General features: G+C 44.6%; 1 protein-coding gene across 1 annotated transcript in view; it reads left to right on the forward strand.

The window, feature by feature from the left end:
• The window catches only part of arhgdig (Rho GDP dissociation inhibitor (GDI) gamma), a 65,584-nt gene that overhangs the window by 11,879 nt on the left and 37,440 nt on the right, over nucleotides 1-16,265 (forward strand). The window contains exon 2 of the mRNA XM_078558710.1: nucleotides 10,113-10,289. Coding sequence (XP_078414836.1) covers nucleotides 10,113-10,289 — 177 coding nt within the window. The remainder of the gene's footprint in view (nucleotides 1-10,112; nucleotides 10,290-16,265) is intronic.

The raw sequence follows: 16,265 nt of genomic DNA on the forward strand, positions 1-16,265 counted from the left end.
TCCTGCCTTTCTTTCTTCTACCATGCCCTCCTGATGTCCAGGGTTCTGCCATTCATGCAAATTGCATTGCCCCTTATCGTCCTTAGGCTCAAAATCAGATAATCATGCCTCCCATTGTCAACTTGAGCCTTCCTTCTGGGCAGGTAGCCACCCAATTGTCCTTGGCAGTCTTGCCTTTGCTCTAATACCCATGTGATGCCAGCGAGGAGGGAGCTAGTGATGACCCCCTTCAAAGCCTGGTTGCTGAGTGCCCACTGTTTGTACCTGTGCTGCACCAAGGGAACCCCCAATTGTCCAGTCCTCCTTTGCCCACTGACTCTCTAATGGGGCCAGGTGATGCCTTGAGGGAGCCTTGACTGGCTCTTCACTGTGTACTCACCCCTCCCTCCTCATGCTGTTCTGAAACTGACAGCTTCTGAAGCCTGTCTGTCCCTTAAAGTATTCCACCCATCCCTGTCAACAAGCTCTAAGTGAGCTCTTTAACAAATTTAATCAGCCTCAGTATGGAGGAGAGCGGGATTCCTGTCCAGCCCTCCCCAGTACCCTGGTGATTATATTGCCAGTGTGGGGACTGGCACATTGATAGTGACGTGCTGTCCAGGTGTTGGTATATTCAGGACCCCCACCTCTTTCCTGCCTTTGGACGGAGCCCCAAAAATTCAACCTTCAGGGGATGCGATTCAACCAACTTTAAAAAAGGCTGCCCTGCAGCAATAATAAGCTACGGGAAGCATTAACATGCTCCGTGTGGGACTCCCATCCCTCAGTGGAAGGAAGTCCCACCGTCAAAAGATCCTGCCGTCCTACCAGTGCCAGAATTCAGTAGTGGTGACTGCTGGGACTGCAAGGGAGGGATTGGGCATCCTGGGGAGGAGTTGTGGAGTGTGAGTTGTTGGGTTTTGGAGGCTGGGGGGGGAGGCAAAAAGAGGGGTGCCATCTTAGGGGGTTGATCTCAATGAGCACGGGATATCCCACTGAAGGAGGTATCCCCTTCCCGCTTTTTCACCAAAAAAAGTGGCCTGTCCACTCTTGACTGCCTTCCACTGCCAACTATATTATGGCAGCGCAGGTGGAATCAGACCCTTAATTGCCCCTTAAATGGGCAGTTAAGGGCCTCAATAGTCCTAAGGATGGGCAGGTTAGAAGGTGCCTTACCCACCTACCGTATCATGAGGAATGGGTCGGGGGTGGGCAGGAAGGCGGAGGGTTAGCCTCCTGTCATATTTTACTTGCATCCCCTGCCAAAAGCACGCCCTGGGGAGGCGGTGGGCCGTAAAATTCAACCCTCGGTTTCTAACATGATGTAATAGCAAATGCTGACTCCCACAGGCGCAGTCCCAAGTATCGGGTCTGTCAAGGGAACAGAAACACATCTGGTTTAGTCTTTTTAAAACAGGTGAATTATAAATTAATAGTCACGTGCCTGAGCTTCTTCTGTTGTCAGTGGTAGAAATGCCAGAAATAAGGAAAATTACTTTCTAACAGAGCCAATAAGTGACACCTGATTAAAAAAAATAAAGAGTATTCGATAATCCATTGCACAAAATATTGCAAGAACCAAACACCCAATCGACAATCCATTCTTTTCCTGACAGTGCGTCACTGACTTAAAATGAGCTCATCGGTTTATGCTGAATAACAGTGTTATTGCTTTCTAAGCTAGGTGTACCCTCTATAAGACGTATATTAAATCTATTGAGCTAGAAAATAGTATTTTCCAAATCTAACAGACCATTAGCAACAGTACCATTGCATTACTGTGCATCACTAAGAGCTTGCAATGGTTTAATGGTGTTATAGAAATGTTAAGTTGTTAATGATGTTAAGCTGAAAGCATCACTTAAAAATCTAAAGTAGCTGCCTAAAGTAGGGCGAAATCTAAATAAATAGAAGTCTTTTCAGTGTTTTTATTTAAATTGCTCTTTTTATTTCTGTTCATTTAAAAGATATATAACTTTCATACCATTGATTAACATAAATTTCTTCCAATATCTTTACTAGTACTTTCCTGGGAGTTTGACCCCATTGCCCTCACATTATTAATGTCAAATGTGTTATTACATCAGATGATTCAATGGGGTGTAGCACCAAACAGGAAATAGTGCAGTGCCAGCCCATTTTGTAGTTTGCAAATCAGGCTGGAGAAGCACTATTTCTCATTTTTGTACTTTGCCCAAGACAAATTTTACCCACAATAACTTTTATTTAATTCCATTTGTCAGTGTTCTGTTAAAGGACTTTGCACCATTGAATTTTGAGCCTAAGCGAGTTATGCAATATGCCCAAGTCCCCTCAATCTTTAACATCTATCTAGGGCTCCCATTGAATGAATTCATGCACACAAAGCCAGCCACGCCCACAAATCTCAAAGGCAAGTGTCCTCAAATTAGACTTATCTGGAAGGTCTCTTCACACTGTGACCTAATCTCTAGGCACAGCAGGAAAGAAAGCTATTTTCTGGAGTTTTACTGCAGCTGTTTTTTCTTCATCCTCAATGAGTTTGCACTGTATTTCTGTTTCTTTTAATGCATTTTGTGACCTAAATATGATTCATATTAAAAATTAAAAAGCCTCCCCAATTGCCAGGTCCCAAACATGCTTTGTCTGACATGCATACTTGACAAAGGTGTGGAATCGGATCTTTCTGGGCCCGACTGCTGTGCTAATTTACACACATTTACACCAATTTTAAATTTGGGTGTATTTTATTGAGGTTGGGAGGATACTTGGGCATAACCTCACATCAGCAAATAGGCATGACATTGGGCTCATTTTGTTGTTTAATTTGTAGGTTGCAGCCAGTGAGGAAAGTCCAGTCCTTTGTGCCATTCTTATTGCACCCGAAAGATATGACGTATTTCTCTGCAACTTGTCACCAGATTGTATTTGCGAACAAAATAATTTATTAGATATCCCCAAAAAGATGAATGAAACTACTTATACACGATTGTTCCTTTAACATAGGCCGAGTATTGTGATGCATTTTTATTTCCTGCTTTGAAAAACTAACTGAGCCCCATTGGGATATTTGTGCTGATATAAGACATAGGATCAATTGTAGGGCCTTCATTCAGAAATCAAAACCCTATTAGCATAATCTGCACCAGGCGTCTGATTTAATGAATCAACAAGACTTGCAGCGGTGTAGCAAATTACTACCGATGGTCGGACTTGGAAATGGTAAATAATCACAATGTTGAGTGCGCAGCTAACCAAACATGGAAAATGCAGACTATTTTTTCAAGAAAGTGTGATTTAAGAAATTAATAAAAAGAAGCACCTGTGTTTATATAACACCCTTCGTAATCTCAGGGTGTTCAGTAGTGCTTGTCATCACTGTTATAATGTAGGAAACATGATAGCCAATTTGCACACAGTGTGGTTCCACAAACAGCAATGAATAAATGACCATATCATCTGCTTTTGGCATCGATTGAGAGGTAAATGTCGGCCAGGATGCCGGGACAACTCCCCGGCTCTTCTTCCATCAGTGCCATGAGTTATCCCACGTCCACCTGTGAAAGCAGATATAACCTTTTAATATTTCATCTGAAACACGGCACCTCTGACAGTGGTGCATTCTCACCGTGCTGCACAGAAGTGTCAGCCGGAAATACTGTATGTGCTCATATCTCTGGAATGGAGCTTGAACACAAAAATATTTTGACTCATAGGCAATAGTGCTGCCACTGAGCCAAGGTGGTCACCTCAAGGGGACTTGTGATGCGGGCGGGCAGATGGGATTGTGTGAGGGTAGAGGCCCTCTATGCCCTGGCTTCAACCTCCAATCTCACTCCCCACAACAACCGAATTCCAACCTAATGTGGGATATATTGTAAGATGACCCCAGACCTGTCCAGGTCCCTGAACCTCTGCCTCAACATTCCTGTGGTGTAACCAAGAATTTTCCTGGTGGTGCCCCGGCTTTGATAATAAATGCATTATTTGGGTGTGGTGGGGTTGCCGAGGGATGCCACAAGCCACATATATGTGGAGTTTCCCTTTTCCCCTAGTAGCTTTCCTGCCACATTCCTGGGAGTCTGAAATATTGGGAAGAATGGATAAATACCCTCCAACAATTTGAATGTAATGGCCTGGATTTTGTGCTGCTAATGACGGCAAAACTGTCGGCATTCGCCGTTATTACTCCACCAAAGCTGACAACACCTGTGTAGATTAATGTGGAAATGCAGAGATTATGACAGTGATCTACACTCCTCCACTGGCTATACAGTTGGGGGCCCCCAGACTGTAATCCCAAGGCAATCTTCCATTTTTATCCTGTCAGCCTCACTGTAGAAACCCTCGAAAAAGTTACACCTTGTTGAATGAGGTTTTTAAATGGTGGACGAAATTCATCATTACTGCTAAAAATCTTCACTGGCCCTGACATGTTACATTTATGTTTATGGAATGTCACATTTCTGTATTATGAAACAAGTTCACATTTTTTTAAACATAAAGCAGTTTATGATATTTTAGTCTCAATCTTAATCCAATCATAATCATTTATTATGCTATCTGAAAATTAAAATTAAAATTGAAGGATAATAAGTACTTTTAACTGCCTGGTTAGCTGTCTGTGAGAATCCTTCAATGTGATTAGCTGCTTAATCTGAATGTTGACATCACTGCTGTAGGATGCCTGGAGATCCCCTTGACTTTATTCCAGATTTAAACCACCGCTAGGAAAGGGGAAATGCACAATTCTTGGAGATAAGTGGCGAGTGCTGACCACAAAATATACCCAACATATAGGGAAGAATTTTCCCCCCGTTGGAGCGGAAGCTCAGGAGCGGGCATGAGCAGGCGTGCCTCCAATCGGTGCCCCCAATTGGGGGCACACCACCATTTTACATGGGCAGGCCAATCACGTCCGCCAGGTGGGGAGGGGGGGGGGTGGTGTTCCCTAAGCCGAGAGTGCGTTCTTTCGTGCATGTACGCGAAAGCGCGCACTCATCCCCCTGAGGCTAAGTGCTGCCTCAGGGAGATCAGCGCCAAATTCAAAAATGTGAAATATAGACAAATAAAATTTCCCTGACACGTCCCCTCATGTGACACTGTCACATGAGTTGGGACATGTCAATCACTTTTAAATAAACTTTTATTACATTTTGAAAAAACCTACATGAAACCTCATCCCGCCCGTGGATGAGGTTTCATGCTTTTCCTGAAGCCCGCCAGGGCTCCCGGCCTGCTCACCAACCTTAAGGTTGGACGGGCAGGTCCATTAATTACTTCAATTAGTTTTTGAATGGCCTCAATAGGCCGTTGACAGGTCGGCGGGTGCACAGCTGATTCGGCTGCGCCCCCGCTGACCTGAAAATGGAAATGACACGGGGTGACGTCTGGAGTTCCGCCCGACATCATCCCGCGTCATTTTATGTGTTGGCAAGTGGGCCCCGCCCCCCGCTCGACGAACTCAATATCCTGCCCATAATAATTAAGAGGATCCAAACATTAAGCAAGTCAATGTTTGACAAATTGTAAGCTCCCTAGCTTCAAAACATTATATAATAAAGAAGACATTATTAGTTAATTTTGCAGAATTCTTTGTTCCCAGATGGCTGGCATCCTTCCAATGGCAAGAGATAATGGGAATGCAGCCTCAGAACTTTGGTGAGGTCAGATGAGATCATCTGCTGCTCTTCATTTGATGGATGAACAAGTCAATCCTGGAAAGGCAAAGTCTGCCACAAGTGCCACACATGAAGTTGTTCCTTGCCCATGGTGTGGGGTGACCTCTGCTTCAGCCTTTGGAGCTTCTGAAACTATGGGCAGCATTTTGCCCTTGGTGGGGGTGCTTGGCGGGGGCGGTCAAGATGCTGACCGCCGCCCGTGATCGGCTCCGCACTGCGACTTCATGCGGGCGGTCCAATTAAGGCCCACCCTGCGTGGGTCACGAGTGGCAGTGCTGAACGCTGCCTGTGCAGGCGGGGGGAGGAGGAGGGCGAGTGGGCCCGGCGCGCAGTTTGCGCAAGCGCGAGAAAGAGTGCTTCAATCTCCCTGAGGGCACGGAGCTGTCTCAGGAAGATTGAAGCGCTGTGTAAAAAAAAAATGAAGAGAATAAAAATTTAATAAAACATGTCCCCTCATGTGACTCTGTCACATGAGCTGGAACATGTTTTTAATTCAACAATAGAGTTTTTATTTATTTGCTTTAGCAAACCTCATCCCGCTCGTGGATGAAGTTTCCTAAAAAATGTAAAGGCCAGTTGGTCTATTCGCAGGCCCACCAACCATAAGGTTGGACGGGTAGTGTAAATTTGAATTTATTTAGATTGTAAATGGCCTTAATAGACCTTTTAATTATTGTTGGGCGCACAGCTGATTCAGGCGCGCGCCCACCGAGTGAGACGTAATGATGACGTTGGGACGCACGCGTCATTTTACGCTCGAGTGTGTCGGGCGTGTGCCCGCATGCCAAGCGTAATATTCTGCCCTACATATCATTGTGGTGGCGAACCCCTGCCCACAGCTGGTGTTGCCATTTGCATTGATTGTCAGCTAGACTTTCCCACGTGTCATGATTGATGTTGAGGACTTTCATATCCCTTTTGACAGCATCCTTGAATCAGAACACTGGGTGCCCTGCTGATGTCTTGGCACAGGCTACTTTCCTGTATAGCATATTCTTAGGGATGCAGCCATGTTCCATCCCGTGCACGTGCCAAACCATCAAAGCCTTCTTTGCTTGACTAGCATGCTTGGCATGTTTGCCCTAGAAAGCACTGCTTCATTGTCTTTCTACATGATGCCAAGCATGTGCTGTTGACACTGGAGATGGAAATTATTGAGCCTCTGTTTTTGGTGGGAATAAGTTGCCACCCAAGGACAAAACTATTCACTATTTGTTCTTAGAAAATGTTAATATATCCATTCAAAACAGCAATGTTTCTCTCAACATAAGTGTCACTGTTAAACTGTCAAAACTAACATTTTTAGGGGGTCAAACCAATATGTTAAGGTATGCACTTAGTTCTTGCTAATAAGCATGGGTTTCATAATCTTCATACAGTTTTTCTTATTCAGGTAACTTCTTAATCCATGAATTTGCAGCCAGAATCTATTGCCCCCTCCATCACATTGCATAACATTGTATTAAATGGATCATAAAACTGAAAGTACAGTGAGATAGGATCCGTTGCTAATAGACTACACTTTCCAGACACAAATTTATATGTTTATATTTATATTGCAGTCTTACACATGGTCTACACTTGCCCTCTGTGATTTGCTGCCATGCTTCACCATTGACTCTGGCATTCAGCATGACTGGTGCAGTTGTTAGGGTGAGATGGTGGCATACTGGCAGTGTTGCTGCCCTAGTAATTCAGTAGGCCCAGGCTAATACTCTGGGGGACATGAGCTCAAATCCCACCATGGCAGCTAGTGGAATTTAAATTCAATTAAAATATGGAGTTTAAAGCTAGTCTCAGTAATGGTGACCATGAAACTAACTATCATTGATTGTTGCAAAAAACCCATCTGGTTCACCAATACCCTTTAGGAAAGGAAGTCTGCATTCCTTACCTGGTCTGGCCTACATGTGACTCCAGGCCCAGATCTACAGCAATGTGGTTGACTCTTAACTGCCCTCTGAAATGCCTGAGCAAGCCACTCAGTGGAAGGGCAATTAGGGTTGGGCAACAAAAGCTAGCCTTGCCAGTGATGCTACATCCATGAAAAAGTAACCATCATGCCAAGGTTGTAAATACATAATTGGACCCTGACATTTACACATTAATGACGCTGACACCTGTTGCCACACCACCAATGTTTCCTGAAACCCAGTTATTAAAATAGCAGCAGGCTGGGGTGGGACAGTAAGTCATTTAGCACTATTTTAAACCTCCACATCCCCCATTCTCAACAGATGGGGGAGATTAAAATAACTCTGATCATTTGTGGTATTGAACCTTCCTGAAATAGAGCTGTTTTGCCATTTTGCAGAATTGAAATAGAATTAGTTTGTCAGACTTCATTATTTTATCCTTTAACTTGGGGATCGCCACTGTTCTACTGTGGTGTATATTTCCAACCTAGAGCTAGCCAAGTTTTTGAGTTATTAAAAACCCAGATGCCCATGCGGATTAAACTACTCTCAACTCTTTGCACACAGTTTAAATGTTGTTATGCCCAATGAGGACATGTGTCAGGACTTGGCCTTTCTTTCCCACTTCTCGATTGATCATAACAGGGTTATTTTGTAACTTTTAAGGATAAAGGTATTAATTCAGTGTCTGTACTTAACTACTTATGTGCTTATTGCAAAAAACTCAGTCTGAAAGGCTTTCTCGAGTTTAAACACAAAGGGGTAAGTCTTTATTGTGCTAGAAATCTACCCAGGTAAGAATGTAAAGATATTTATAAGGTAAACCCACATCCCGACCTTCGCAACACACACGCACACACAAAACCAGCATGCAAAATTATAAATTATACAGTAGGGGGTTTTTTTTTGGCCAAATTTAAAATTCAATGATCAAAGGTAAAGAATAGAGAGGTCACTGTTTATGGGCCCTTCGTTGGTGTTTGTGGCTAAAGCAGATTTTTTTCCATGGTGGTCTTGAAATTCCAGTGGAGTTGAGGCTAATGTAAATTGCAATTGCTGGAAACAGTCTCTTTTAATCTGTAATCCAAAAGTTGATGCGATTGTAGCTAAGGTTTCTTTTGATTGAAATACTCTATCTTTGTGGTGGCTTCCAAAATGTATCAGAGATAGGGTCTTGAACTTGAAAACAGGGGCGAGAGAGATGGTGTTACTGCTCCATTGGCAGATTTTTTCTAGATTGATTTTAGTAGCTTGGGTGTTTTAATAAAAGACATTTTAAAATGGTTATTCTGGTCACATGGCCTCTCTCCCCATAGTGAGTTGGGTATTCCACAGAAGGTAATTGATTAGCTCATGTCTGGATAGACTTTGGCTATTGTTTTCTGGCCTAGGTGATTAGTTTCTTTAATGTCCCAGCCATCACTTCTGAATGGTCTATTCTTCCCTGTGAGCAGATAGGAAGAACGCCTTCTATATAGCCATTGTCCTGGTAGACTTTCTATTTCTGCTTGAAAGGTAGCTTTATAGAAATGCAAATGGTGAGAGCCAGTTACAGTTTCAATTCATTTCTGAAGTAACTTCTGACATCAGCAAGTGTGAAATTCCATAGGAGGTTTGCCTTGACATGTCCAAATTGTAATCCACATTGGAAACTTCCAGAAGCTAGTCAACTTGTAATATCAGACATGTCAGGTGACCTGTGGCAGCCATCTTAAATCAATGGGCAGAATTTTCTGCCTACCGGGCGGGCGGGCCCGACCCAATCTCCAGCAAGCGGGGAGCTGGTCCCTGCCGGAGAAGTGGGCCCGCTGCCATTTTAAGCCGGTGGGACAATTAAGGCCCGCCCAGTGTGACACCCGGTGGGAAGTGCTATGCTTCTCCCTGAGGCTAAGTGCTGCTTCAGGGAGATCGCTGAAAAATTAAAAAATCCTTAACATGTCCCCCTCATGTGACAATGTCACATGAGATGGGACATGTTAATAAATTTCACTAAAACTTTATTAAAGATTTTAAACCCTACATGAAACCTGATCCCGCCGGTGGATGAGGTTTCATGTTTTTTCTATTCCCCGCCGGGGCTCCTGGCCTGCCCACCAGCCTTAAGGTTGTTTTAATTATCCTGTCAATGGCCGCAATTGGCCGTTGACAGGTCGGCGGGCGGACAGCTGATTTTGCTGTGCCCCCACCTTCCTGAAAATTTAAATGGGGCGGGATGATGTCGGGGGTTCCTCCCGACGTCATCCCGTGTCATTTTGTGCGTCGGCGAGTGGGCCCCGCCCCCTGCTCACCAATGGCAAAATTCAGCCCAATGTTTTTGCTTTCTTTTTAGAAGTCCTTTTAAAACAGTTCAATATATATTAGAGCAGCCAATGAAATTAAAGATTAATATTGCACATGCACAAGTCATATTGTTGTGACAGTATTAATATTAAAGTCTCTTACTATTGATATGCACACTATATGTAATTGGAATTTCTATTCATCAAGAGGTATATTCAAAACCAACTACTGCAGCTAACTGACACAATAAATCTGTGTTCTTAATTTTTTTTCTCAGATATTATGGCAGACAAGGATCCAGAGCTATATCCGGTAGAAGAGGATGCCTTAGTTGACTCAAACTACAAAGCACCAGCACAGAAGACACTTAAAGAAATTCAGCAGATGGACAATGATGATGAGAGTTTGAATAAATACAAACAAGCTCTTCTTGGCTGTGGGCCTCTGGACACAGGTTAGTATTTAGTTGATATTTGTATACCAGGTTACGTGACTGTTAAAGGAATGGTAGTCTTTTTTCATGACAATAAACAGCTTTGAAATAATGATTTAAATTCTTTTCAAATGTTTAATTCATTTTTAAAAATATTAAATGTACCATTATGCAAATAGAATGCTAGACTGTTCCCATGCTTTTTCAAAAGTGATGAGAGGCCTAGAAGACATGGAACAGGTGAAAAAGGCACATAGTACTGCTGAACCATGGAGTCAACTCTATTACAATAATAAATATCCTTAGTGAAATAGAATAACTGGAAACCTGGATTTAAAAACAGAAATTGCTGGAAATACAAGTACAGGATCTGAACGAGAGAAGATAGCTCCATATTTTCAAGTGGGGACATTTCATTAGCAATTAACAAAAGCATCTGGATAGCAGGAATTTGTCCTACCATGACACCGACCCCTCCCCCACTCCCTGGCACTCCAAAACCTCTGGTTTTCTCTTCAGTTAAAAGTTTGTTCGTTTGTTACTTTTTCTTTATGGAACAGAAGGATAATCCATGTCTAATGAGTTGGTTTGGGGGGGGTGAGGGGTTGCGGGAGGGGGTTGATTTCAAGACCAGTTTAACCTTGCGGTGGAGTGGTGGGGCAGTGGGGAGAGAATAGGGAGAGGAGATTATGTGGTCATAGGCCATATGCAAAAGGAAGTAGGAAGTAAAATACAGCCTTTCATCTTACCTCTTCCCACCTCCACAGTGGTTGTGTCTGAGTAGTAGCAAGTATGGGGTGGAATTTACATGCGGTTTTCCTGATCAACCGCCATAACATTGGTGGAAGACTCATGAAAAATCTACATTTGCCCCAAAAGTTTCAACAGGAAGTCAGAAGAACAGCTGCAAAAATTCACCCCATGAAGAAACGATAGCTACTATTAAATTCTTAGGTTCTTGACATTACTACTTATCAAGTTTCTGTAGTGACACCAGAGCTTAATTTAAAGTTTGCTTTTTACTACTTATCTTTTTTAAATGGCTTAGATATAATTCAGGCCTCACCCCTTCCTCACTCTTTGTAACTTCCTCCAGCCCTATAATCACCTGAAACCTCTGGCTTCCTCCAAGCCTGGTACCTTGTGTATCCGTGATTTTCATCATTTTACCATTGGTGGCCATGTCTTAAACTGTCTAGAGCTAAGTCTTCATTTATTCACTCTAATTGAAGGTTTCACATGCCAGTAATACATCTTAATGTTTCTATGGTCTCTATATATAATTAAACTATTGTTGTGTGTAAAAAACAAGGTCTCTAAAAAGCTTAAAAAGCTTCATTTAAAATTAAATTAAAATGCAGATCTTACCAGTTTAGTGTGATCCTTGCCTTTGCTTTACCTTGCTGAGTTTTCCAATGTCTGGCATGTATTTGGACACTTTAAGCTGCACACAGACTTCTGAATGATCAGTTGTTAACCAGCTCTGAGAGGGACAGAGGACTGACTTCATGGGTGAAAATACCTGTTCACACAGGTATGTGGATCCAAATGCTGAAAGCATTGCAAATGCAATTTTCTGCAAACAGTTAGATTTCACTGGCAGGGACGTCCAGCAGGTCAGAATAGAGGCCCCAAGATCTCTCAGTAGCTTCAAGTGCAGTCCGCAGATCTCTAAACTTTGATGCCCACAATTCGCTTTGCTGAGAAAGCTTTTCTCGTGCTTTGTTTGAAAATGTCACTGAACACTAGATGTGTGACAGACACTTTCACAATAGAAAGCACAGACAGCAATCCGAATAAATCCAAATTCGTCTGTCCAAGAAGATGGAAATGAACAGACATCTAACTTTGCTTTCTTAGGAGCTGACATTTTGTCAAATCTACCCCTCAATTTACAAACACAGTGCGCAGTTCCACATTACTGGATACTAATGGAAGCAGCAAATCGGGACTTAAAAATATTCCAGTAATGAAGAAAACCCAAACATTTACTATTGAAATCCTATACAGCTTTTATCAATCTAACATACCTTCTCGGGATAAGTAAAACGACAAAATATTAGAGTTAGCACCTTTCATGCCGTTAATTGGACTGGCAGTGTGAGAGCCACTCAACATCATCTCGTGTGCCACCCGCCATTCCCGCCAGAGGCCGGTGTGAAACCGATTTGCATCCCGCTAATGGGATGCAGATGAAGGCTGGATCGGAATTGTACCCCCTCTGCCCGATCGTCCGCGACGCCAGCGGGAAATCACACCGGCCCAGAACATGCCTGGACCAATGTGGAGTGCAAATGTCTGCACTTACCTTGAGAAGGCCTGGGGCAGCTCGCAGAGGTGAGGAGAAGATGGAGGCCTCCAACAACCGGAGCCTGGAATACCACATACAGCACTGGGTGGGTGGAGCATCAACCACGTGGATCTTCTCTGCGCAGCAGCATCCAGGAGGTGGTGGCCCTTGGCACAGAAACTTCTCCCGGGGTCTGGATCATCAAGCTGCAGGTGGAAGGCTGCAGGAAGTACTGCTGGATGGTGAGGGTCTGTGCTGGGGAGGGTGGGGGAAGTCAGGGAGGAGAAGAATGAAGAGGTGGGGGTGGATGTGCAGGCCTAGAAGGGGGCAAGGGAGGTTGGGGCTGCTAGGGTAAAGAAAAGATCCACTTGCAGTGAGTGAGTTGGTACGGAGCAGGGGCTGGGAAGGGCCCTGTTGGAGTGCAGGCGGGGAGGGGGCTTGGGCAGGCGTGCAGGGGCTTGGGCAAAGGTGTGGACGGGCAGGGGGAGGTTGCTACTGAGGGAAAGGGAGTTCAGAGGGCAGGGTCAGTGGAGTCAACGGAGGATTCCTGGGGGGCAAACTGAAGGCACCAGTGGTAGGAGGGGATGGTGATGGTTAAAGGGGGCAGGGGGAGTCGCTAGGGTGGGAGGGTGAGTGTGCAATGAGGTCGTGTGAAGGGGCACCGAGGGCTGTTGGAAGGGATACGGAAAGTGACACTGATTTAGGGGCTTGGAAGGATTAGGGTGGGCATATCTGTTGTTAAGGGGGTGGGATTTTCGGGAAGGAAGGGGACCTCTACATTAACCTGGATGGGATGGAGGGTGAAGGGTGACGGTGGGGAGGTTGAAAGTGATTCCTGTGGGGCCAATGCTTATGGGGGGAGGGAGGGTATGGGTGATAGGGGGAGGGGAAAAGGTGTCAGACTCTACCTCAAACGTTACTACTACCATGGCTGGTTGCAACCATGCAGAGCCTTGTGGTGGAGATCTCGAGATGCTGCATGGGGTCAGCGAGGGTGGGTGGAGATGCAGGTCAGCTCAACTGGACAACTGAAGGGGAACCCCAGCATGTAGTATTTACAATGCTGGGGCGTTGGGACTGATCAGAGTGTGAAGGGCAAAGGCTCAGTGTGCACGGGAGACTTCTTGCACATGGCTCGCATGGGGTGTCCCTCGGAAGATAATGGGTGGGGTGGCGGGGGTGGGGCACAAAGGCTTAAGGAATATTGCAGATAAATCCCACTCCACCCGGCCAGCTGGGCTGCCCACTCCTCAAAGTCAATCAGTTCTTTCAGTTATGGCTGACCCTTTCCTGTCTTCTTCCTCTCTCTACAATTATGGCTCAGCTTCTCCTGTGCAAATAGAGAAGATGGGTTTGAGAGCAATTGGGTTTCATGTATTTTTGTCACACTTCCAGTCTTACAAATAACCCACTGGATTGTGTGGCATGTGATTGATGCACTGTAGGTTGTCCAGAAGGGTTCTTGGCCAGCACCTTCCAGAGCAGTGAGTCCATGCAGATATAAGGATAAGGCTCTGGGAGGCATGTCATTAGCGGTGTTTGCTGGTGCCCTCAACCACTGAGCCCCTCCCCCAACCCCCCCTTCCAGACAGCATGTGAGCTCTCTGTGTGCAAGTGTGATGGACCCACAGTGGCCTCTCCACCTGCAGAGTGGATGGACTGCAGTGGGGCTATGAGGCATGACCTTATCACTGTGCCACTGAGGCCCATGTCCTATGTACCTTTCATTGACGGTGCGGATGAGGTCATTCATCCTTTCTCGGCATTGCAGGGAAGTCCCTGCTGGTGGCCCTAGGCACTTACTGCCCTGGAGGGTTCACCTCCCTGCTTGGCCTCCTCCTCCCATCAGCCGGAAAGGTGCCATCCCTCCTGACCTTGGTTGAAGACGCCCAGGGAGGCGTCGCTGAACTTAGACGCAGAGCTCTGTGTTCTCTTCTGGCCATCTCCTCAGTCAGCGTGGTGGGTAAGTTGCTGTCTAGGCACCTTTTAAATCTGGCGGCCGGATATGATGGTGGGATGTGCGCCATCCAGCCCGCCCCCCGCGTAAAAGGTCAGGAAAGCCCTGGATGCATAGTTAATGAGGCCGGGGTCGCATGATGCTGCTCAAATTTCCAGCGGCCTCTGTGGTGGAAAACACTCCCATCCCTGCCCTGCCATGGGACGTAGTCCCAGAAAGGAAAATTCCGCCTGGAGAGTTTGTGAAAAAGTTGACGAGTATGCCAAGATTTTAGCTGTTTGGAGTAAGAGTGATGACGTTCATAAATGCCTGGCCTGGAACTGCGGATTAAATTATAACAGTCCCATCAAATCTCAGTTCACTTCATTGATAATACAGCACAGTTTTACTATAAAGTAGATCTGAAATTTCTTTAAAAAATGAACTTTATGACTTTTTGGATCCTTTTAAATGATTATGTATTTAAACACCAGCACATTATAGATCCAATTTAATCAGAGAGTGAGTTAACAGCAAAGTTGTACCCAAAATGAAATATTCAAATGCAACTATAAATTAGAATCAAAGAATTTCACTCAGTAATTTAAATCTTTAGAGTCATAAAAATGCTTAGTGTGACCAGTTATCTGCTGTGCAACATATCTACCAAGGACGTTTTGAATTTTGAAGGGGTGCTGATCAATTTTTCCCACACCATTTGATTATTCCGTTTATATACCACTGAAGAAGCAGTCTCTGACTTGATTCAGGAGAAATCTGAATGGTTGGGATTAGTTTGGTGAAAGGATGAAAATAAACACTAATTGGATACTGTGCTAATAAGACATGCTTGTTTGAAAGTTCACAGTTTTGAGGTTAATTATGATTATCGGGATTTAAACAATTCTGAAGGCACTAATGCAGACACCTGCAGGTTTAGCACTCAAGTGCTGATTAGAAGCAATTTTCATGAAGCGGTAAATGTGGTCTTTATTTCCACTGAGGGGTGTGCAGTGTGCTGGTTGACACACAATAGTAAGTTCCAGGATGGCTCAGGGTCTAAATGAGAGGGTGCACAGGTCTCAGATATGGCGCTGGAGGTCCTATTGGCAGAGGTGCAAAGGGCGAGAGAGATGTCCTGTATCCACGAGGAGGAAGGAGTCCATCTCCTCTTCCTATCCTTCCTGTCCTTCTCTCCTCAGCAGCTGGTGCTGCTCTGCTGTCCTCATGTCCGCTTGTCCTCATTCCTCTTGTGGACCAAGTCAGACCATTAGGAAGAAGCCCATGATCACGCACTCCTTTGCTCATGGAGATGCTTATAGTGTAGCAAAGCACTTATTCTTTTTAGGTGAAGTTCTCAGAATTTGCTGAATAAATGTTGATAAAGTGTAGGTGAAGCCTTGACAACATGTCCAGAAAGTTTCCCAATGTGTTTGAAAAATCCTTTTCCAAGATCCAGCTGCAAGGGAACAGTACAAGGTAAATATGACTTTAAGTAATGTTTGAAAATAATGTTGTTTGCACCTATTCATCTGGCTGCTGTTAGGTGAGGGCATTAGGCCAAGCACTATCCCCCAAAAGTGCACTAAAGGTGGACTAAATTGGCATTTCAGCTCGAAAGACCCCATCTTGGCCATCTCAGAGGCTCTTCCGCACTTAAAGGAGTCAGCAAACATTGGCCCTCAGTTTTCAGTCAGTTACCTCACCCAATTTAATTTTAATATAAAAGGACTAAAAGATAGGTAGCCCCAAACAATGCGTGAACACTGCC

This window comes from Cetorhinus maximus, chromosome 15 (genome assembly GCF_964194155.1).
Source record: "Cetorhinus maximus chromosome 15, sCetMax3.hap1.1, whole genome shotgun sequence".
Lineage (NCBI taxonomy): Eukaryota > Metazoa > Chordata > Chondrichthyes > Lamniformes > Cetorhinidae > Cetorhinus > Cetorhinus maximus.